General features: G+C 47.8%; 1 protein-coding gene across 2 annotated transcripts; it reads left to right on the forward strand.

Annotated features, from left to right (window-relative positions):
- The first annotated feature begins 1,025 nt into the window (after window positions 1-1,025).
- On the forward strand, window positions 1,026-21,181 carry GDNF (glial cell derived neurotrophic factor). 2 transcript variants are annotated; one of them, XM_056325644.1, is made up of 3 exons: window positions 1,026-1,167; window positions 2,539-2,736; window positions 18,321-21,181. In XM_056325644.1, the coding sequence occupies exons 2-3, from the start codon at window positions 2,565-2,567 to the stop codon at window positions 18,803-18,805; spliced, it is 657 nt and encodes a 218-aa protein (XP_056181619.1). In that variant the 5' UTR covers window positions 1,026-1,167; window positions 2,539-2,564; the 3' UTR covers window positions 18,806-21,181. The 2 variants fall into 2 exon arrangements, with proteins under 2 accessions (XP_056181619.1, XP_056181618.1); XM_056325643.1 differs by having other exon boundaries at window positions 2,539-2,637.
- Window positions 21,182-21,436: the final 255 nt, after the last annotated feature.

Consider the following 21,436-nt stretch of genomic DNA (forward strand, 5'->3'; position numbering starts at 1 on the left):
GGGTTACCTCGGCCGGGCCCCGCCGCCGCCGCGGGGCCAGCGGGTGCCGCGGGGCTGCGCCGGCGGCCGCGCAGCCCACGGTATGTCGGGCCGGTGACTTCAGCCGGGAGATATTTGGAGGCTCCGCGGGGTCCGGTGCGGGGGGCCAGCGTGTGTTTGGGTCTGAAAGCGAATCAGCGGAGGGCGCGTCACTGCCAAAGGGCCCTATAAATCCATCTGCGGCGCCGAGTCGCCCTGGCAAAGCCCCCGCGTCCGCGCGTCCGGCTCCGCGCTCCCTCCGCCCGCGGGTGCGGCGCCCCCCGCGCCTCGCCGGCCCCGCGCCCCCCGCCCAGCCCCGCCGGCGCCCGGGGAGCCGGGCGCGCCCAAGCGCAGCCGGGGCAGCCGGAGCGGGCGCTCCCCGGCACCGGCCCGGCCTCCCGCCGCGGTCCCCGCCTGGATCTAAGCTTTCGCCGCGACGGGACCCCCGATCTGGAGGAGGAAGCCTCGCTGCTGCTGCTACCGGCTCCACAAATCCCAGCGCCGGCCTCTGATTCTCCCAGCAGGCTGAGGGGGGTGCTTTGAATTTTTCTTTTTTTTTTTTTTTTTAATTTTTACCTCCCCACCTGAGCTGGGGTGGGTTTTTGTCGTGGTGGGGGCTTTTTTGTGGCTTTTTTTTTTCCTTCCCGCCGTTGCGTGCGTGTCCGAGCGGTGCGCGGCTCCCCGCGGTGCTGGACCAGCTGGCGTTACAGGAGCCCTGATGTCTTCATCTGACTCCCCGCAGTTGTTGATGGAGTGTCTTTCTCAGATTTCCAGGCAGGGTCCCAAAAGCAGCACCCAGAGCCAGCTCCCGCTGCCAGGCGGCGCTCCCCGCGGCTCGGGCTGCTCCCGCCGCTGCTGAGCGTGGCTCCGGGGCCGGAGCGGGCAGAGACCCCCGCGGCGCCGCTCCTGCCGCGGCCACCGCACCTGCGCCGGCGGCGGGGGAGGCCGCCGGGGCTTGTGCTGGCGGCTCCCCTCTGCCTCCATCCAGACTTGCGACCTTGCTCCCCCTCCTCCATACGCCCCCCCCCACCCTCGCGCAGAGAGGGTCCCCGCGGTCGGACCCCGACCCGGCCCACATGCACCGCCCGTCCAGCCGCTCGGCTCCCCGGCGTTAATGTCCATCTCGGGTCCGACGAGACCAGCTCAGAGGTGAGGGCGAGGCAGGGGCCGCGGAGGACGGTGGGGGGCCGTGGCGGGCACCCTCCCGGGGGCACAGCGCCGCCGCGAAGCCGCCGGCCCCGGCGAGGTGCGAAGGCAGCGGCCGGCGGGGGAAAGCGCGCACCGGGCGGCGGGTGCCGGCGGGCCCCGGGCGGCAGCCGCGCCCCGAGCCCCGCCGCAGGATCCGGCGCCGCCACCGAGCCCCCCAGCGGGGCTGCGCCCCCCGGGCCGGACGCTGCGCCCACCCGCCGCCCGGGCCGGGGCGAACCGGGCTGGGGCAGCCGTCACCCCCGGACGGCGGGCATCGGGTGCGTGGCTGGCTGCGGGCGGGACGGCGGGGAGCGAGGAGGAGAGAAGAAAGAGGGAAAGGGAAGGGGAAGAGAAGAGGAGGCACGGGAAGGAAGAAGGCAAAAGAAAGAGGAGCAGGAAAAGAGAGAGAAAGAAAAGTAGGGGAGGGGAAGGAAATGAGGAGAGGGAAACACGGAAGAATGGGAAAAGGAGAGGAAAATGAAAGGAAGGGGAGATGGAAACAAAGAGGAGAGGGAAAAGGAAAGGGGAAAAAGAGGGAATGAAGAAGGAAATCTTGAAACAAGGGGAAGGGGAAACGGGAAGAGAAGGGGAAAAGGAAATAGATGAGGGGACGGGGAAAGGAGGGGAAAAGGAAGAGGGCAGGGGAAGGAAACATGACAAGTGAGGAGGAAAGCAAAGAGAAAAACAAAAGGAAAAAGAGGAAAAGGAAAGGGAAAGATGACTGGGAAGGGGACAGGAAAGGGGAAAGAGGAAAAAAAAAAGGGGGGGGGGGGGGAAGGGGAGGAGAGAGAAAGGAGAAGAGACAGAAAGGGAAAGCAAGGTTTGCCTGTAGCACAACAAATCTGCACAGCCCTGCACACCGGATCAGCTCGGTCCGCCCTGGCCCAGCCTGGGGACAGGTGCCCTGGCACCATCTGGGTGCTGGAGGAGGACAAGCACAAGGTGACCTGCCTGCCAGGACAGGGACACAGTCACACCCCCAAGCCCCTGGGCACAGACTCCTGGGGCCTGCCTGCCAGCATCCCTCAAAGCAGGTAGCTTGGGCAGCGAGGGGCTGGAGGCCATCCTGCCTGCCCCTCTCTCACACCTCTTGCTGGGGAGAGCCCACCTCCCTCGCTCTGGGAGGCAATGGGGGGGGGGGGGGACGACAGGGACGACACGCCAAGCTGAGCACAGGTTGTTTCCCCCTGCTCTGTCCCTGGGCCTGGCCAGGGTGGACCTGGCTGATCAGGAGTGTGAGGCTGCTCGCCTTTGTCTCAGGCCTGGCAGGGAGGGGGCGGGACGGGGGGGACCACAGCAGCTGGGAGCTAACCCTGCCTCTCTCTCTGCCAGGGGCCCGTGTTGGAAGGAGATCTAAGATGAAGTTATGGGATGTTGTGGCTGTCTGCGTGGTGCTGCTCAACACGGTCTCCACCTCACCCCTGCCCACCGGTAAGACGCCTCCCAAGGGGCCCCCTTCGGTGGTAGAGGGGCCTGAAGACGATCTCTCCCCCATCAGCCTGCTGCCTCCCTATGCTGTGCACAGTGACTGTAAGAAACATTCCCCTTTGTAGCCACTGCTGTCTGTCTTGCTAAACCTGCTCCCCTTTGCCTAGGCATCAGGGTGAGGAAATGGCCTCCCCACTTTCTGACCCCACTTCTGCCCCAGTCAGCATCACTGGCTCTGGTCTGGCTCCAGCAGCTCCAAAACAAGTCATCCTCCAAAGCCTGGCGCTGGCAATTACAGTGGCCATGCCCACTCCTCCCCCCCAGCCTCCAGCCCTACCTTCCCAGCAGTCATAACATCCCTTTGGTTGAAAAATCTGGAGAGGTGGGAAAGTTAGTTGTATGCAGGGGAGCTGAGAGGAGGATCAGATACATCGACCTTGCAGGGCAGGCACTGAAACTGCTGCGCCACCGCTTCAACCTCCCTTTCCCTGCTCAGACCTGCCAATGCAGTTAGTCACTGCCCGTAGCGGGCGCAAGTCCTAATGGAGATGGGGCTCCATGGTGGGAGGCACTGTGCTCATCCTGTAGGACTGCCGGGTTTCATTAAATCCTCCTTGGATCCTGATTCTGAAATTAGTGTGTCTGCATGGAAATTTACAGGAGAGTAGCAGTGGCAGGGTTAGGAGCTTCATGCAGAGCAATCCACATGAACCAGCTCACAGTAAGACAGCTTACGATCCAGATGACAGATAATAATAATGCCTTGCTAATAATAGGTCTCCTACAATAGCAGATACAGGATTTTCACAGTGCTATGCGAGTGTTAAACTAACTCTGGTGGATTTTTAAAGTGAGAGTTAATATGACTCATTAAGAAGTGGCAAAATACTCACATGAATTTGGGAGATGTTAATTTAGCAAAGGCATAGGCACAGCTTGGAGGTTGCTCCCTTTGCCCTTGCTCTGCCCTCTGTTTAGCTCGTTGCAGGATGCAGACAGAATCCAGTAAATGGGATTCATTTTTATCTCTTTATCTAGAGCATGTCTTTTCCCTGTGCCTGTTGCAGCTCTAGCCGTGGGCAGCCCTGCTCTGGTTTCTCCACGAGCAGCCAGGCTAACACAGTATGGAGGCACTGAGTGGGGAATCATATGCTGTGACTCCACTTTCGTCCGCTCCCCAACACCCGTCTCCTTTTCCACACACACATCTGTTTCCTTCTCCACTTAGTCTTCTTTCTTTCTTTTTCTTGCTTATGTTACCCCCCTGCTGGAATCTTGCCTAGGCTGCAACCTCTGTGGGTCCCAGCCCAGGCTCCTGCTGCTTGCAGACCAGCACCCCCTGATGTCCTCTCAGCCCCTCCACACAGGGAGGTTGGCCAAAAGCTCTTCCTTCCAGGGCTCCAGCCTCCCAGGGCTGGGAGGCTGTCACATGTGGTGATCTCCACAGCAAGCTGTGTGGTGGGATAAGTACTGTCCCACAAAAGGCAGAGATCAGCTTTTGAGGCACTGTGCTGGTCCCCTTTTCACAGGCTTGCTGCATTGCTGGTGGCAAGAAGAGCCTCAGAGAAAAAGTGGTGCCAGTCAATTTGTAGCTCTGGCAGAAGCTGCAGGGTTGGAGATCATTAACACTCCATCTTTCCAGAGTGATAGTGTTTGTATGATAACTGTTTTTATCTTGAAACTCACTTCTGGGAATATGGTTCCTGGTGAGCTGGTTTGTCTGCAGCACGTCAAGGGCTCAGGCGGCAGCAGCAGTCTTCTCTGTTCCCGGCGTCTGAAATTTCTCATTGTTGCCTCTTCCCCCCCGCCCCCCCATCCCCCGTGGATTGGGTAGACAAGAAGTGGGAAGAAACAAGTTACCTGTGTTTTACTTGAGCTATGGTAGTATCAATAGACATCCTCTTCCAGATATCTCTGTTTGCAGGACACAGACATAGGCTTTGCCAGGCAGAGTTGGGTTGCAGGTTGTTGCCCAGGATAGTCATTTGAGAAAGGGCCAGTAGTTTGGTCTCCATCTCTTAACCCTGCGGATCACAAATAAATGGGCCTGACTGTGAGGGGAAAGTAAGAAGTGCTGTTCTTCACGACAGAAACTGGGGAAAACCCAGGGAGTTCCTGTGGTGGTTGCATGGCAGCTGTTTACGCATCACCCATGCCTGAAAGTCAGAAACTCTTTGCTATGTTGCCAAGTTGGATGAGTCAGTGGAGACCTGCAGAAAGGCGGCTGTAAGAGAGCAGTGAAATACTTTGATCCACTTTTACACTGCTTTTAGTTGATTTAAAGGTGTGTGGTGTCTGGAGAACAGCCTGCAAACACAGCCCATGAGGCCAATCCTATCCAGCACTTCGCTGCCTTCCTGCCACAGCAGCACTTTGTTCAAGTCATCACCATCAGCGTCTTTAACATACTTGTTTCTCTCTGCTTACCATTTGGTGGCACGCACCCTTCAACACGTGAAAGACACATAACGATTTATGCAAGAGGAGTCATGTCTACACCATGTGGGCTTCCCTGTGTTCTTTGGGCTTTCTCTCAAGAAGAGTGCAGTATGCCATGAGCATGCAGGCACGCTCACAGCTCCTCCTCCCATCTGCTGGTGGACTTGCTGTGTATTAATGTCTCTGTGGATGCTGTTGGTCATCTGCTTTGCCTAGGGCCTTTGCAGGAGGCAGCTCATGAAGCGGTGGGAGCACTGTCATCACCCACTTTGGCTCATCTGCATGGGGCAGTGTGGGCGCTGAGCAGGACTGGGTGCTGTGTTCATTCGAAGAGCAGTGCACTGCTCTCCTCTGAAACAATCCCTGTGGAGGCTGAGTGGGGAGTAGCAATTGTGCTCCAAGGTGTGCATTGCTTTTACTCCAGAGAGGTCAGGTCTGCCATGCACTGCTTGCAGCAGGCGTTAGTAGGGTTGTGAGATCATGTCCCACTCCTAGGGACTGGCCAAACACCTTGCTAGAGCACAGATCTGTTTTCCCAGGCCCTTGACGCCTTTTTGTGTTCTTATTTGGTGGGACTGATTTGTCTGCAAAGTGCACTGAGGTCACCTGATGTTACCCCATTCCTTTCAGATTGGCTGGAAACCTTCCTTCCTTCCAGCCTACAGGCAAGGTCCTAACCTTCTGGGCTGATCAGGTGTAATGTGCTGACCTTTGCTGTTCAGGGCAGTAATTAGAGATGGCAAAGGGTATTGGCAATTGCATGCTTCTGCATTTTTCAGTGGACTGGTAGCTGGCCTGAGAGTAGCCTCCATAAATGCAGTTCATTTGACATGAATCCAGTGTTTATAGGTGTTTTAGACGTCAGTGCTCATAGGATAGCTTATTTCACACAAAGAAGAGTAGCTGTAGAGTTTGTAAGGCTAGAAAACCCTTTCTTTGTTTCCCTCTTGCTTCAGTCTGCTGGAGGAAGGACGCCATAAGTTTAAATAGCAACTGCAAACAGGAGAAATATAAACTAAATTATTATAAACAAAATACTAAGTCAGCAGCTTCGGAAACATGACAGTGCAAAAGAAGCCAAACACTTGGTTTGACTTATTTGCAATTCCCAGTGAATAAAACTGCTTGCCACTGTATGGCCGTAATCAACATGTATGTGAGGACTGGAGTATCCTAAGGTCCAGGATATGATATATAATCTTTTGATCAAATGAGCATCTTTAGTAAGAATTAGTGGTAAGCATGTAGTATTAAATGAAAAATATCACCATGAGCTTTTCCCTCCTAACAGGAGGAAAAAGTGGTTTTTTGTCTCATAACATCTGAGTTACTCTGTGGCTACTGAGGATGGTCATGCATTGTTGGAGCTCCTTCAGTATGTTTGTTATGCTGTAACACACTGTGGTATGTGTTCATTACACTTCTGTTAAAAATTCTTCATACGCCTGCTAAGAGGTTTTTAATGTTAAGTTACTGTATTTAGCTGCAACATTATCAACTAATATGGAAAGTATCTAGAATAAACAGTGATATTGTAGGACTCTCTAAGGCATAACCAGTATTAAATTAAACTTCCAGTCAAGTGCATTTCCTTCCCTACAATATTTATGAGGCACATTCAGTGTTACGAACCAGAATTCTCATGTTTCTGCCCAGGCTTTCCTGCTCAACACACCTATGGTGTGGCATACGTGTTTTAGTCTAAGACGGCCAGAAGCTGCAGAGGTAACCTGCCTATGCACAGTAAATCCAGTGCACTGGAGAGGTATCTGCCACACTGAGCAGGTGCCACACTGCGTCATTTGATCTGTGCGTATCCAGTACAGCCGGTACATCCAGCCAGTGTCGGACCAAGCATGCCTGTGTCCCTGGGCCAGCATATATATAGTAAAGTTCATTTGCATGGTCATGCCCAGGTTATCTAGGCATTTAGAAATCTCAAGCATTCAAGATTGCCCATTCATGAGCAAAATTGTGGACCAAAAAAGAACAGGACCCATCTGGTTAAAGCCAGCTGCATGTAGCCCTAGAAGCTGATTTCTCAGCAGTCTCAGGTGTAAATAGTGAATATATTTCTGTGAAGGGTATTCTAGGACTCGAGGGGAGGAGTGAAATGCAGGCAAATATGGTTTTATTCTCATTTTAAGAGTTATCCTTTTTTCAAGTTTTACTTCTCTACTGCTTTTTCAATTTAGGGACCTCAGAAATTTGCCACTGAAAGTGTGGGTCCTTTTAGATGTTTTGTAGGTGTGGGTTGCTAGATAATGTGCCTGAATATGCCTTTTTTGGTCACCATTTATAGGCCTCTTCAATACATTTTAGAAATCCCTGTGTTCGTGGCCTGCAGACAAAAAGCTGCAAACCACTTCTTGAAAATCTGAAGAATTCAGCTGTGTAGTGACTATTGATGAATTGATGGGGGAGGCATTATTTCTGCACTAGAAGAGCATCCTCAGATTCATAAGTTGTGATGTCTTTGTAAATTATACTGTTCCTGATTAGGACTGTAAGTAGGTTTGAAACATTTAAAGTTACAGAGGCTGAGAGAAGCCATTGGGGTCATCAGGTCTTATTCCCCACAACTGCAGATGATCAGGGATGGAACATATAGTGCAAATATCCAGTCTTCAACCCCCACACACACTATCAAGCATCTGCAACTTAAAAAAAATTTGTAGTACCTAGGCCAAACACCACGTAACCACACTTGTGGATTCTCATACCTGTGAGGTAGTAAGTTAATGACAAGTAATAGGCCACTGTCACATTAGTGCTGGTAGAGTGGTTGACACTGCAGAATGGTCATTTTTGACAAAACCAGCTGTAATTTCTGATCAAGTAGTATTTGGTAAGGTGAATCAAAGGGAAGATTTCAATGATCCTTGGAAATCCAGTCCTAATTACAAAGAGAAGAAAAAAAAAACGGAATCAAAAAGATTTGAGACAGGTACAAACAAAGCATGAAGACACAAAATATGCATTACAGTATGTCCGGTTTGAAGATCAAGGACAGAAAATCAATTACGTGAGGCATTTCAAATATCAGCACTCTTTTTAAGGAGTAAAGCCACATTGTAAGACTTAGCAGGTATTTAGGCTGTATGTATTGGTACAACACTTAAAGTGAAACCTGCAGATACATTTCTTTGAAGTCAGTGGGACTTGTACTAATGCTTTAATGATTATTGAACAGGAATAAGCTTCAAAAGAAGCAAACATTGAAATCAAAATACTTGTTTTCCTGCATCGCGGCCAGGCAGTGTTAAAAGTGGTGTGCCAGAACTTCTCGGGTGGCCGCATTTTCAGAGGCAAGCTGGTCATATCCCCTTTAACTAACAAGCTACATAAAAACATCTGGACTACCTCTGCTCCCTTCCCAAGCGTGTAAGACCTCTTCAGCAAAATCAGCCATTACTCAGGAAGTTTCCAACAGGGAAGTGTGTATCCAGTATAACGGCTGGGAAAGACCTAGCTTTTCCAAGCACATGCCGCACTGGCAGACCATGATCCACACATCCCAACATAAGACCTTCTGAAGCGGAGTAGCAACACCTCTGCTCTAGAGCCAGGGACTGTTTATTATAATAATCACATTTCCAAACTGCAAGATTGAAACTTTTTGTATTGTTCCTATTGTAAACACATTGAAATGCAGGTAGCGAAAGGCAACAGGGGAAGAGCAGGTATTATTTATAGGTCAGATCAAAATCTGATAGCAGCAGAGGTTGCCACAGGAGGGACATCAGCCGTGGTTTTGCCCAGATGGCTCCACTTTACTAATCCCAGGGAAGAGACTGGGATAGGGTCCCTTCCTGCTGCCTGTGTTGTTCCTTGGGAACACTCCTAAAACCCAACAGGAGATGCAATGTAAGAGCACAGGCAGCCTGGGAACAGTTGCTGTTATTTATTTAGGAATACCATTGCTGTTCAGTGAGCTGGCACTAAAGTGGGGCTGGATGACCGATGTGGGGTTTTACTGATGTCATGCAAGGGCTGGGCTGGATCACTTCTGCACCAGGGATGCTAAAGATAATTTTTTTAATTACTTTTTTGTTACTGACAGTATTTCCTCCATTAAACTCTCAGTACCGTGCCTGTTAGCTGGCTGCATGCTCTCTCGCTAATAGAGGTCACAGGTTTCAGGACCCACTCATTCATACTCATTTGAGGCTCTTGCAGGGTAGAGACAGAACCAAATAACTAAGCATAAACACAGGTTTACCTGGGAAGCTGGACATTTACTCAATGTGGTATAGATTTGGAGGGGTACAAGAACTTACTGAGGAGACAACAGGCCTTGCCTGTCACTAGCTCCAGACAGGACACTGCCACTTTTTCCTTTTTCTCTGTTTACACTCTTTATGCCATAACTTCAGGTGCAGAGACTGCTCCGTGGGTGCTCAGGTGCCCACACGGCCTCATACAACAAGGTCCTAGTGAGGCAGGCTTCTGGCAGCTGCCACAGGGACTGTCACAAAACCTCGAGAGCGACCGCTGGAAAGCCGTCTGCTCCTTAGTGCCTCAGAGCTGTTTTTCCAAAGCTTTGCATCACAGGCAAGACCACATCCTCCTGCTTCTCCTTTGCTGCTTGACTACCAGATGGGACACTCCTTTGCCCACCCCAGAGAGGCCAGGGGAGGGGCCCGACCCCAGGTGCCATCTCAGAGTCAGGCAGCATCTCGTGAGCAACCCCACCTGGACTGGATGAAAAGCAAGAAACTCTTTGGACAGGTCAGCTCACAAGGCGGCTTCCTTTGCTTCACCCAGTTCATCTGACCTTGCTGTTTCCCCCTGCTCTCAGGGAATTCCTCCAGCTGGCAGTAATTACGATGGTCCTATTGTTTCTCCCTTTCAATCTTCTGGTGGGAATGAAGGATTTCATACCTGTGAGAAAGCAGGCAAAGGATGCAAGGGGAGGTAGTGCCAAGACTGGCAGTGCAAAAGTACAAAATATTCTGCAGATTTGTCATTATGACCAACACATGGGAAGTGGCAGGGTTAGCTAGCAAGCTACAAGCACAAAACTTGGCTGCTCCATCAGGAGCAAGCACACCAGGTCGGTTAACCCTGTGTCTTTTTCTAGTGCTGCCTTACCACACCTGACTGGTGTGAGTGGCCCCGGAGTCATCCTCCAGGTCGTTTAGCACTTTACCTTGATGAGAGGTAAGTGACACCGATGAGAGGCTCCTTTTCTAAGGGCTCTCTGAGTCAGGCAGGAGGGTGCAGCATGTCCTGGGAGCTGGTGAGGCAGGGAGTGAGGTAGTGAACCAGAACTGTATTAAACATTTAAAGCTGAGCTGCCCCTGGTGTGTTTGATGCTCTGTTTGCTAATGGACACAACTGACTGGTTTCCATTTCACCCTTAGCCCCATGGATTTTCATGCAAGGCACAAAAGCGAAGTCATACCTCAGAGAGGTGATACTTTAATTGTTTAAATCCTGAAAACCTTTCAGCATAACTATTTCTAACACCTTTCTTTGCTTTGATGCCTGCATGATAGGCTTTGTTTTTCATGAAAAATACTTCATTTTCAATGAAATAAATAGTTTATTCCCACCACAGTTGATGCTGGTTTACTTTGCAAAGCAGAATGATCATCAGATTGGTGACTTTAACCTTGCTAAGGTTGCGCTTCTGCAAATGGGTTACTCTGAGGGCCTCCTAAAGTACACCTTTGTGGTGTGAGATGAAGAAATTCTATGTTTGGACAGGGTGTGTTTTTGTGAGTATAACTTTGGAGGAAACTTAAAAAATAACCAGGAAAGAAAGGAAATAAAATATTTTAATCATGAAGGGCCCAGATTAAAGTACCAGAACTGTTTTTGAAAAAGGGACGTTGGACCCTCACACATATCTGGATCTGAATTTTCTAAATATTATTTACCACTATAATGGGCTGGATTAACCCCCTTGAACTTTGAAACTGTACTTTAAACTAGAGTCTGAATGCTGCTGTTTGGATTTCTCTAATTGAACAACAGCTGTGCTTAAGTGAAATATCCTGGCAATTCTGCTAAATGTTCGGCCTGATGTTTTGATGTAGTAACTATACACTGCCACAAACACATGCATAAAAGGTACAATATAAAACAAAAACCAAATTTTATCATTTTGAGTATACCCTATGTGACTTCTGTTACATCACTTTTACTCAGGATATGCGAAGTGCAATGGTAACACTGCATTGATGTGATTACATTTTCCCAAGACCAGTATGGAAAATACGAAGTTTCAAATAATTTAAAATATCATGTGTTATGAGATTTAAAAAAAAAAAAAAAAAAGGAAAAAAAGGAACACCCCCCCCCAAAAAAAAAAGAAAACCCACTTACGTAAATTATTATTTTGCAATTAATAGAATTTAAGCTTTTCTTGTAAGCCATAATAGACTGCATAGTCAGGAGAGACTGTAGCTAGCCTTTTAAATCCATAACCAGGCACCAAAATGAGTAACTGGATTTTTTTCTCAAAAGCTGAAGATCCATCTGTTCCTACTGAAAACAATTTGTGGTCAGGTATGAACTGAGGGTTTCTTGCTCTACCATGCTGCGTTACTGCCACTGCGGGGGACTATTTGGCTTTAAAATAAATCTGTTGCTAGTGAAATCAAGGGACTAGTTTTACAAAATGTAATTGTGGTCACATGTGAACAGGCAGAAATAAATTGTCCATAATTCCTTAATGGAGACTGTTTTCTTGAGAATGTGACGAGATCGGTTTGGATATTTGTTTAGACCTATTTTTTGTAGATGTCTATCTGAACATCTGAACACTGTATAATTTATTCTTCCAAAAAGCACAGGCATCAGATCCTGGTCCTGCTGGCACACAGTGTCTCTAATTAATTAGAAATGCAAAGGCAGTTTCTGGGGGGTTTGCAGCGGGGAAGATGCCTGGAGGAAGGCATATTTCCCTGTATGCCAAAAGCAGAGCTCCAGGGTGGCTTTCTGCAGAGGCCAGTGGGGACCACAGTGGGTGTTTGGCTGCAGGATCCTGTGCCCGTACATGCTGCCAGCTCTTGCAGTGCCCAGGGGACATGGACTGTGCTCAGGGACAGGCAGGTCAAAGCTTCAGTTTCCAGAGAACAGCACTGAGGTGAGAATTTCAGTTTGCATTCAAAAGCGACATTCCTAACCCAAGAGGTTGGCTCAAAACTATGATCTGAGTGTACCTTAAAGGTTCAGAAAGCAAGCCAAGAGCAAGCAGAAGATGCAATTTTCTATATTTTTTTTTAATTAGTATTTTCAGTGAGTCTCGTTTCTCTTTTTTTTTTTTTTTTTTTTTTTTGTTTGGCTCCTGGAGTTCTGGACATTTGGTGTTCACCAACTCTGCCCCCAGCCTGGTCACTCCTAGGTTCCCATGTGTACCAGTACTGTGACGTTTCATTCTTCCCTTTGCTTTCTTATTCATTTTTGGGTCACGAGAGAAACTCCTGACAGATTGAGAGCCCTGATTTAGCTGGACATGGGAGACAGAGAAGGTGCCCAGAGGCGGACTGGCACAGGGACTGCCATCCATACCCACTACTCTTGACAGTCCAGTGCTAGAAAGCAGACTCACGCTCTGGTTGCCACCAGAGGAAAAGGCTTAGCCCATTCCTGCCTGGATCGTTAGGTCCTTGGCACAGCACTGAAAGAAGGAGGTGGAAGGGGGCTGCAGGACAGTGAGATGAGTGGGAGTAGAACACACGTGCTGGCTGCAGCTCCCGCAGGCATTGCTTCCTACCCCACACTCCTGCTGGCGTGGCGATAGACAGAGGTGATGCAAAAATGTGTGCACGTGCCCACGTGCAGACTGCCTTCAAGGGATTTCCCTAGGGAGATGGACAGGCAGGAAACAGCTTCCAGAAATATGACATAAAACCCAAACAAAACCTCATGACTTTGTGCCAATCTTGGCACCATAGTCCTAAGTGGTGGGGCTCAGCCCCCCACACTGCCCCAATGGGGTCTGCTAGCCTTTTTCCCGTGTTGTGAACAAGATACACAGAGAGCCTGTGTTCCCTGAGGGAGGATTCTACATTTCCAGGACATACTGTTCTTTCCCTTGGGAAACACCGGCTTTGAGGTGCAGCACATGTGTGAGCAAACCTTTGGTAACCTATACTGAACACATGCTGTCGTGGGCTATCCCATCTCTCTTATCCCATGCCAACATATCCCATGCCATCCCATCCTATCCTCGATGGCTTTGGATTTTTAAATTCTAATTCCTTCACACCCTGGAGCTTGAGGGAAGGACTACTGCTCAGAGATCTTAACTGTTTCTATTGCCATAGTATCTCAGCATTTTCTGCTGGCACTTTGTGCGGTGTGACAGGCATCTGTCATGTTTGTTCTCTCAGCTTTTCCACCAGAAGGCAAATGTTGTCAGTAAACGAGTTTGTTTTGAAAAAATATGTGCGTGTATAATTAGATAAAGTTGTATCTGTGTATGTGTAAATACAATCCACACAGTTTGTGTGAATGCATGTGTATGTTACAGGAAGGGATGATAATATGTGCTTCTCCCAGGGGTGTGAAATCCCCATGGAAGGCTCTGTCTGCTGCACGATCAGGTTAGTGTGGTCCATGCAGTATTAGAAAAGCAAAACTGCCAGGCTTTTAACCTTCGTTCTGAGACTATAAACTTTCCTAAACAGTGTCGGAGGCAGAGGGTTAACTAAGTACCTCTCAGCCAAGCGCCTTTCTTCAGTTACAAAGCAGCATTTGGTGCTAAGGAGGCCGATATGAGTCCAGTGGTGTTCCCTGGCTACACAGCTGAGCTCAGGACCCTCTTCATCCCCAGTTTTGTGTCCATACTTATTGGACAGCTGAATATCCCAGCTAAGTCATGACTGGCACCTTGGCATAGGCTGCTAAGTCAACTCTCACTTCACTCCTGGCTGCCAAGGTTTCCTTCAGACCCCTGAGAGCCACTCCTAGCACTGTTTGTAGTCATGCTGACGGCTATGCTTCGTTAAGCAGTAGAAAATTAGCACCAAGCCACATACAATCAGTATGAGCCCTGTTGCTTGGCTCCATGTTCAGTGGTTAGTGGCTCCAGCTGCTCTTGACGCAGCGCTGAGAGCACAGGACTGTGCCACTGAGTGTGTGTTGAAACTTGGCTTTGTGGGATGGTGTAACAACTCAGAGCTGTAGCAGCCAGAGGCGGGCTGATTGTGGGGACTGGATGTGTTCCTCAAACAGTGCTAGGTTTTGGAAGCAGCCTTGGCGTATGTTGGCAGTCCAGTCGGAAGCTGCCAGAATCAATGCCATCGTTGCATTGATCATGACTAGTTTGGGGATCCACAGGTAGAGGGTATTGTGGCTTACAGCAGCTTGTAAGGACTCACTGAGTAGCCCAGTAATGCAGTTGCCATTGTGTCGATGGGGTGCACCCACAAAACTGTGTAACTGTGTGCAGTTGTGGGTGAGCAGATACCAGCTAGGGTCAATAGGTCCAGCACATTTTCTTGAGAGCAGCTCTGTGCCTACTGTTCCCACCAGTTCCCTAATACCACCCACATGTCTTGTGTCTCCTCCAGTGATGTAATCTCCAAATACAGGGGGTTCACTGCTGGAGTTCTCTCAGCAGATTTGGATATCTGCTTGGGATATTTTCCAGTCACCTGGGCTGAAGGGGAAGTCCACCCTGGAGACATAAAATTGGCATTCATCTTACTCATAGTGCTGGCATCCCTCCCAGTGAGTCTTCCAAGTGGTCTGATGTTGCAATAGAGAATGAACTGGGCAAGGAACCCTGGCTCTGTTAGACCTATTGGCTACGCACACCTCAACCCAAGTTACAGCTTGGAGTGCTTCATGGTTTGTGTTAGAGCTCCAGCGAGATTAGTGGGATCAGTAGTGCAGCTATTTACCCCATTTTCTGGCTGCAGCAAGTCCATGTGTGTAGGTAGGGTTCCTCTAGTTGGATATGCTTGATTACTTGATCTACTTTTCGCCCTACCGTTTCCACCTTCTGCAGTGTAGGCACCTCGTGCTGCTGCGTTACTTAAGGCTCTTCTGTGGTGTGTTTCCTCCACCCTAAATATCACAGGCCACTCACAGCACAGAAGTTTCTCAGCAACATTAGCTCCCCTGGTGCAGCCAGGGCAGTCATCGCACATGAACCAGGGCAGATGTCAGCATGGGCTCTGAGCAGGGGCATAGTCCAGAACATGGGCCTTTCCCCCTCTTTTTCTCTGCTCCAGAGCATGCTTGGATTGGCTTGGGCAGGACAATGCCTGAACCCTACAACTGTCTGATTAATGTTTAACCAAAGTAGACTCCTGCATATAGCACTGTTGCAGGGATAGGTGATATTTTTGCACCTGAATTGCAGGCCATTTAAAAAAATGGTGTGCCTAGCTGGGCTGTTATATTTTCAGGTAATCCACAGGTTTTTTTCTCAATTCATAGGTGGGGGATACTTCCTCCTCTTGCCCCACTGGCAGCATACCAGGCTTGGGATAAGTATGAGGCTGAAGGCTGCAAACGAGAATCTCCACATATAGTTTGGGTTTCCTTGTAACAATCTTCTGTCCCCTTCCTGATGGTTGACCATTACATGAATTTCAGTAAACCCTCGTATGTTTCCCTGACAGTTGTGTTTTACTCTCCATAGCCAACGTCTCATTGTGTCATACTGTTGCTACAAGGGGTGGGCCAGGAGTATGTGACAGAGGTGTGGGCTGGGGTAGTCACAGTAGTATGAGAGCAGTTATTTGAAGGTGAGAGTGGAGAATGGCACAGCTAGAGCCATCTCCTCAGAGCCACATCCTTCCCTTATTGGGTTATAATCTAAGAAACCTAGCTTCTGTGCAAGAAACCTAGAAACCACCCAGTCCCACAGCAACAAGTGCCTTGGGCCAAACCTCTCTCCATCTGTGCCTGTGGCAGGGCCAAGCTTGTACTTGAACAGTGAGGGCTATGCCAGCTCCATGTGGGTCATCTTGCTTGACTGAGTCTAGCAAGGTGTCTGTATCTTCTTGCTGTTAAGGAAAGTAGCCCACCTGTTGCCCTGACCAGGACCTTGCTCACTAAGCCAGCATTTGTATGGTGTAGGCAGGCCAGCCTGTCCTGCAGCAGAGCTGGGTGGTGTATCTGAGAAACATCTATCCAAGCTACCTGCCTCCAGTAGCTATAGCTTATGGTGGGTATTTTGGTACCTGCTACAGAGGTAATGACGGAGGAGTGCAAGAAGGGTGCACTTGCCATTGGTGTCACAGGAATACGGGGCTTGGTGCAGGGTCCTGCCTTGTTCAGGTCCCATATAGCTGTATAGTCATCCCTCTTTCATGTCTTTTGACAGTTACTGGTCTGCAAGATTCTTGCCTTTAGCATGGATATCTGTAAAACAAAGTGTAATTCACTTCTTCCAGTCCCAAATTCTACAGTTTATAGGATCCTGCTTCCCGTGTGCCACCCTCATTGTGTGAGGGTACAAGGTTGCCTGCCTTCATTACTTTTTCACCAGTCTATATGATTTTGCAGGAGCTGTCTGTGAAAAACCATATACCTCTGATCCATCACTGTTTTGTCATGGACAGGGGCCTCTAGGATGTGGCTGCTTTGGCAAGAGGTCCATGTTCTTCCTTATGTGCAGATGCACTGTGTTTCAGCAGGTTTTTCCAGTAACAGGATTAAGATCCTGCTGCCCTCATCTCCTCTATACTTGGTGCTTTTGTTGAGAATATGAAGGCGCACCTTCGCTACACAGTGGGAGGCAGCCTCATGTCTTCCTCTCTCCTGTTAACCAGGGTCCATACCACTGCGTATGAGCTGGGTATGTGTGCTGCCTGGTCTCTCATTAGGGCTCCTGTCTGTTAATTATTTCCTGTCTGCTCATTAAGGAAATGCAGCGCTGAGCTTTGCTGGAGGAGCTGCTTCTGTCTCAGCACCTTGACTGGCTGAAAGCCTTCATGGCCCAGTGGAGGTACCAACCCCTGGCCAGGTGCACTGCACTGGGTGTTGCCTTTCCCAGTGTCTGCAGTTCCTGGGATCTTTGTAGGGGTCCTTCTGGAGACAGAGCTCCTGTACATGCAGGGCCAGGTTTTTCGCATTGGTCTGTTGTGTGGGTGGGCACTTAGGGGTTCAGTACGGAAAGAAGCATCCTCTTAGGTTTTACTGCAAAGGAAGCGAGTCCACAAGTCTTGATTTTTGGCACAATAAATGTGAAAAAAATAAATCTCAATACTGCAATATAGTTTATATATTTAAGAGACAATCATTAGTAATACAATGTAAGGGCACCTACACACGGGCTCCTGACAGCCTGACCCTCCATTAAATCTTTGTATTCACTAAAGCAGATCACATTGAGGGATTTAGTCCATGGGAAGTTTAAAGATTTCAAAATGCGATTTTTTTGCAAATCATGCTGAAAAGCTGAAATCTGAGAACATTTGGGAACACATTCAATCTCACTCTCTATACACTCTGCTAGTATAAAAAATATTTCATTATTTTTTATAAATTAAACATTTATTTGAATAATTTATCACGGTAGAGTATATATCAAGTGAAAAATTAGATATGTATTTTAACTTCACAACAAGAAAATGCTTTAATAACATTTCTATTGAAAATTATTATCATACCTCTATCCTGTCCTGTTTCTACTCAGTCTAATCAGCATCTTGTAATACAAATACTTCCATGAGAAATTTTCAAAAGCTCCAATAACAATTATCCCCTAGAAGCAGTAAAAAAGCAGTCATACAGCCAGGAATAATACCTGAGCCTGGTACCCCAGGAAATTTCTCTTTCTGTTGTACACAGAAACCTTACTGATAGGTGACTTTGGCAATACTAACCGCTGCTGGTGTGCAAAGACAACAATTAACAATTATAATCACAAAGTTGCTTTAAAAAAACCTCATCCTTTTGCTGCTTTGCTGGGAAGAGCCTGTATAACCTCTCTACAGTAGCTTCACCTATCCATTAACCAATATTTGTATCATGACATGCTTTTCCTTTCCTCGACTTTGACAGGGCTCATTCAGCATTGAAAGATGTGCTAGAGTGCTACCAAGCATCAGCAATCACCTAGAGAGATACATACATAATCTCATTTATTTTTCCCCAAATGAGTTTCCAAGATGATCTAAACCATTCCAAATTCTCCTTGATTTCTGTGGGTCCTGGGCGCATGCTCTGAAGTGATGGCAGAGCAGCTTCAGTATGTCTAATGTTTTTAAACCACGGATGGACAAACTTAATGACAACTGACATGTGACAAAGCCTTTTCTCTCTTTCCCAAACAGCAAATATGCCAGAGGACTATCCAGGTCAGTTTGATGAGGTAGTGGACTTTATTCAAGCCACCATTAAAAGACTGAGGAGGTCGCCGGATAAACAGACTCCAATTTTTTCTAGGAGGGAGAGAAACCGGCAAAATGCAGCCACGAACATAGAGAATTCCAGCAGAAAGGGAAGGAGGAGTCAAAAGGGCAAAAATCGAGGATGTGTCTTAACAGAAATACATTTAAACGTGACTGACTTGGATTTGGGATACGAAACCAAAGAAGAACTAATTTTCCGGTATTGCAGTGGATCTTGTGATGCAGCTGAGACCACCTATGACAAGATCTTGAAAAACTTAACCCGAAAGAAAAAACTAGTCACTGACAAAGTGAGGCAAGCTTGTTGCAGACCCACAGCCTTTGATGATGACCTGTCCTTTTTGGATGATAACCTGGTTTACCACATACTGAAAAAACATTCCGCAAAAAGGTGTGGATGCGTCTGACGGCTGCACGCCAGAGGCAGCACCAGTTTTGCATTCCTGCTATGATGCAAAGAGAGGGACCAAGGTTCCCGGGGAAGCGCCTGCTCAAAGCAGGAAAAAGAGGACCAAGAACATAAAATAAGGGGTCTTGAGAGCCCCTGGGGGATATGAGGTGGCATTTTAGGATGAAGGCTTTTGACATCCTACGGGACAGTAAATAAAAGCTTGGGTGGAGATGCAAACAGCTGGATGGCGTGTGCAGTTTCCCGTTCAACACAGTCCACCATCAGTGAGACTCAGATCCATGAGGAATGTACTTTAAAACACAACTCTGCCACGCCACACTGTGTTGTAGTTATACCATCTCTGCTACGAAGCTTAGCTGCGAAGTAGGTTAGGAGTACCTTACTCATCCTCTGTGCCATCAGCTTTACTGAAAGATACTTTGTGCTATTGCTCATTGAAGGGTGATTCCTAAGCACCTAGGGCAACTTCTGAGCTATAATAAGATTAACTTGTAAGTAAGGGGATATTGGGCAAATATCAAAATGCCCGGGCTCAGGTTCTGTAGGGCCAGTATCAATACAAAGCTAAACAGTTCCATTTACTGGTTAAGTTTGGTTATTTCCATCTCATGTTTCTTCAAAATGAGTGCAGGATTTTGTTCTTCTGCTACCTATGAAAACAAGTTGAGTTGTTAAGCACTTCTTCCTAGTATAGTAAGAGAACTAACAAGCCCAGCCTACATAAAACCTGTTTCTTTTGGTTTACAAAGAATTAACGTCACTTGCGTAACTATGTTTCTATTTGGTCATTGTGAGTGAGCAGAGACTACTTGATGCAATGCATCCATCCAGAGACATAAATATACAGAAGATATTTATTGAGATTAAGTTATTGTTATTTATTACAGTTCAGTAATGAGTCTCCTTTCCTTATTTATTGAAGTTTCTTTTCAAAGGTGCCAAACTAGAAGGTGCTTGGAAGATACAGAGAGACAATGAAGTTGGGAACAACGGTCCATGCATTTGATTGAAAGTGTTAACTTGAATGCAAAAAAATCACTTACTTTACCTTTTTCTCTTTGAAACAAAATCCTGATTATGTTCACAAAATGTAGTACCAAAGCCTGCAGCCCTTCCTCCTGTTCAGTAATGCTCTTGAAAATTACTGCAGTCATACATTTGCAGGAGCAGCAATGGCTGTGGAAGAGTGAGGGTTGCAGGACTTGGCTCAGCATTAGCAATCTGTTAGAAAAACCAATTCTAGTCATATTTTAAATGTAGCCACAATTTTTTTTATCACTTTTTGCCAACTGACCTCGTATAACCATTGACAAATGGGAAATAATCACATTTAGCCTTATAATTTCCTGTTATACTTATTTAAGCTTTTCCTTCCATATTTCCTTATAGAAGAGGTTAAGTATCTCTTACTAGTTAGCCCTGGATTTAATATAACCTACAGGTAAGCAATTGTGTTCAAATAACCAAAGTTCTTTGTATAAGTTGCTGAAACATTACAGGATCGCACCTACACAGCAGAACAGTCTCGATGAGGATGAGGGAGGTTGTACAGCAAAAGCATTCACACCTGACTGCTAATGCAGGCTCTCATTCTGGAGACTTTTTACCTGAAGGAGCAGCAGGGCAGGTCGCTAGACATACCTGACAACCAGTGAAGCATCAACTCCCACAAAAACAACAGGAAGAAAAAGAAATCCCTACTGAAAACCAAAAAATGCTGGTCCGACCTTTTATCTTATGCTGCAACAGCTCTCCATATTCATTTTGCCCTGGGCCCCTTGGGGCACCACAGAAGAAGGGTCTAGAGGTCAAAAAAGGTCCAGAACAGGCATAGAAATATGTACCAGGTGTATGAAATATAATTCAGCCCTGACCTCCACTGCTTTCCTGGGTGGACACAGGGCAGCCCCAGAGCCCACCTGCAGGGCTCTCGTTCTTGCACTGCCATGGGGATGCCTTACCCTCCGTGCTGGGCAGGGGTGGTACAGCGGATACCACCACCAGCATTGGCATGACTTGGGCAGCAGAAACCTGCTAAGCTGAGGGGCAGCTGCACTGCTGGGCAATTGATCAGTGGCAGCGCTCAGAGGTGTGCTTTCACTTACCCCAGCTGCTGAAAACTTGCCCCAAAGCATTTTCTGTGCAGCTTGAAGGGGCCACAACCAAAGCAAATCACTACGTTCAAAATTCAAAAGGGTAAAGTTTGTGATTTTTTAATTTTTTTTTAGACAGGAGTGTGCTTCTCTGGAGTTTTTTACTTCACCTGCGATTTATGTCTCAGTCATTTGTGTTAATCAACCAAAGTTCTCTACAGACTTTATTTTTGTACAATATTCATTTTATAACTTTTTACAAAATAAAACTCATTTCTATTGTTGCCTGGTTGTTGCTGGTGCTTCTTCCCCATTGTACCACTTCAAGTGGTACAAGTTACAGTACTGCCCGGTTTCCAACCTGCATGGCATGATGCTGAAGAGCCAGCAAGTCCTCTACAAAGTGGAGCTGTCATCCCCTATCTCACCAGCATCTTTAACGAGGACCAGAGATGCCTGTAGCTTCTTAGGAGAACCTAACATTAATGGGCCACTGCATTAAATGACTTGGAAAAGCACGGTAGGCAGCAACG

This window comes from Falco biarmicus, chromosome Z (assembly GCF_023638135.1).
Source record: "Falco biarmicus isolate bFalBia1 chromosome Z, bFalBia1.pri, whole genome shotgun sequence".
Lineage (NCBI taxonomy): Eukaryota > Metazoa > Chordata > Aves > Falconiformes > Falconidae > Falco > Falco biarmicus.

What these genes read in the sequence shown, in the direction of transcription:
- GDNF (XM_056325644.1), top strand. Translation starts at nt 2,565, where the DNA reads ATGAAGTTATGGGATGTTGTGGCTGTCTGCGTGGTGCTGCTCAACACG. An exon ending in CTATGCTGTGCACAGTGACT is followed by an intron (nt 2,737 to 18,320) that starts GTAAGAAACATT and finishes TTTCCCAAACAG; the next exon opens with CAAATATGCCAGAGGACTAT.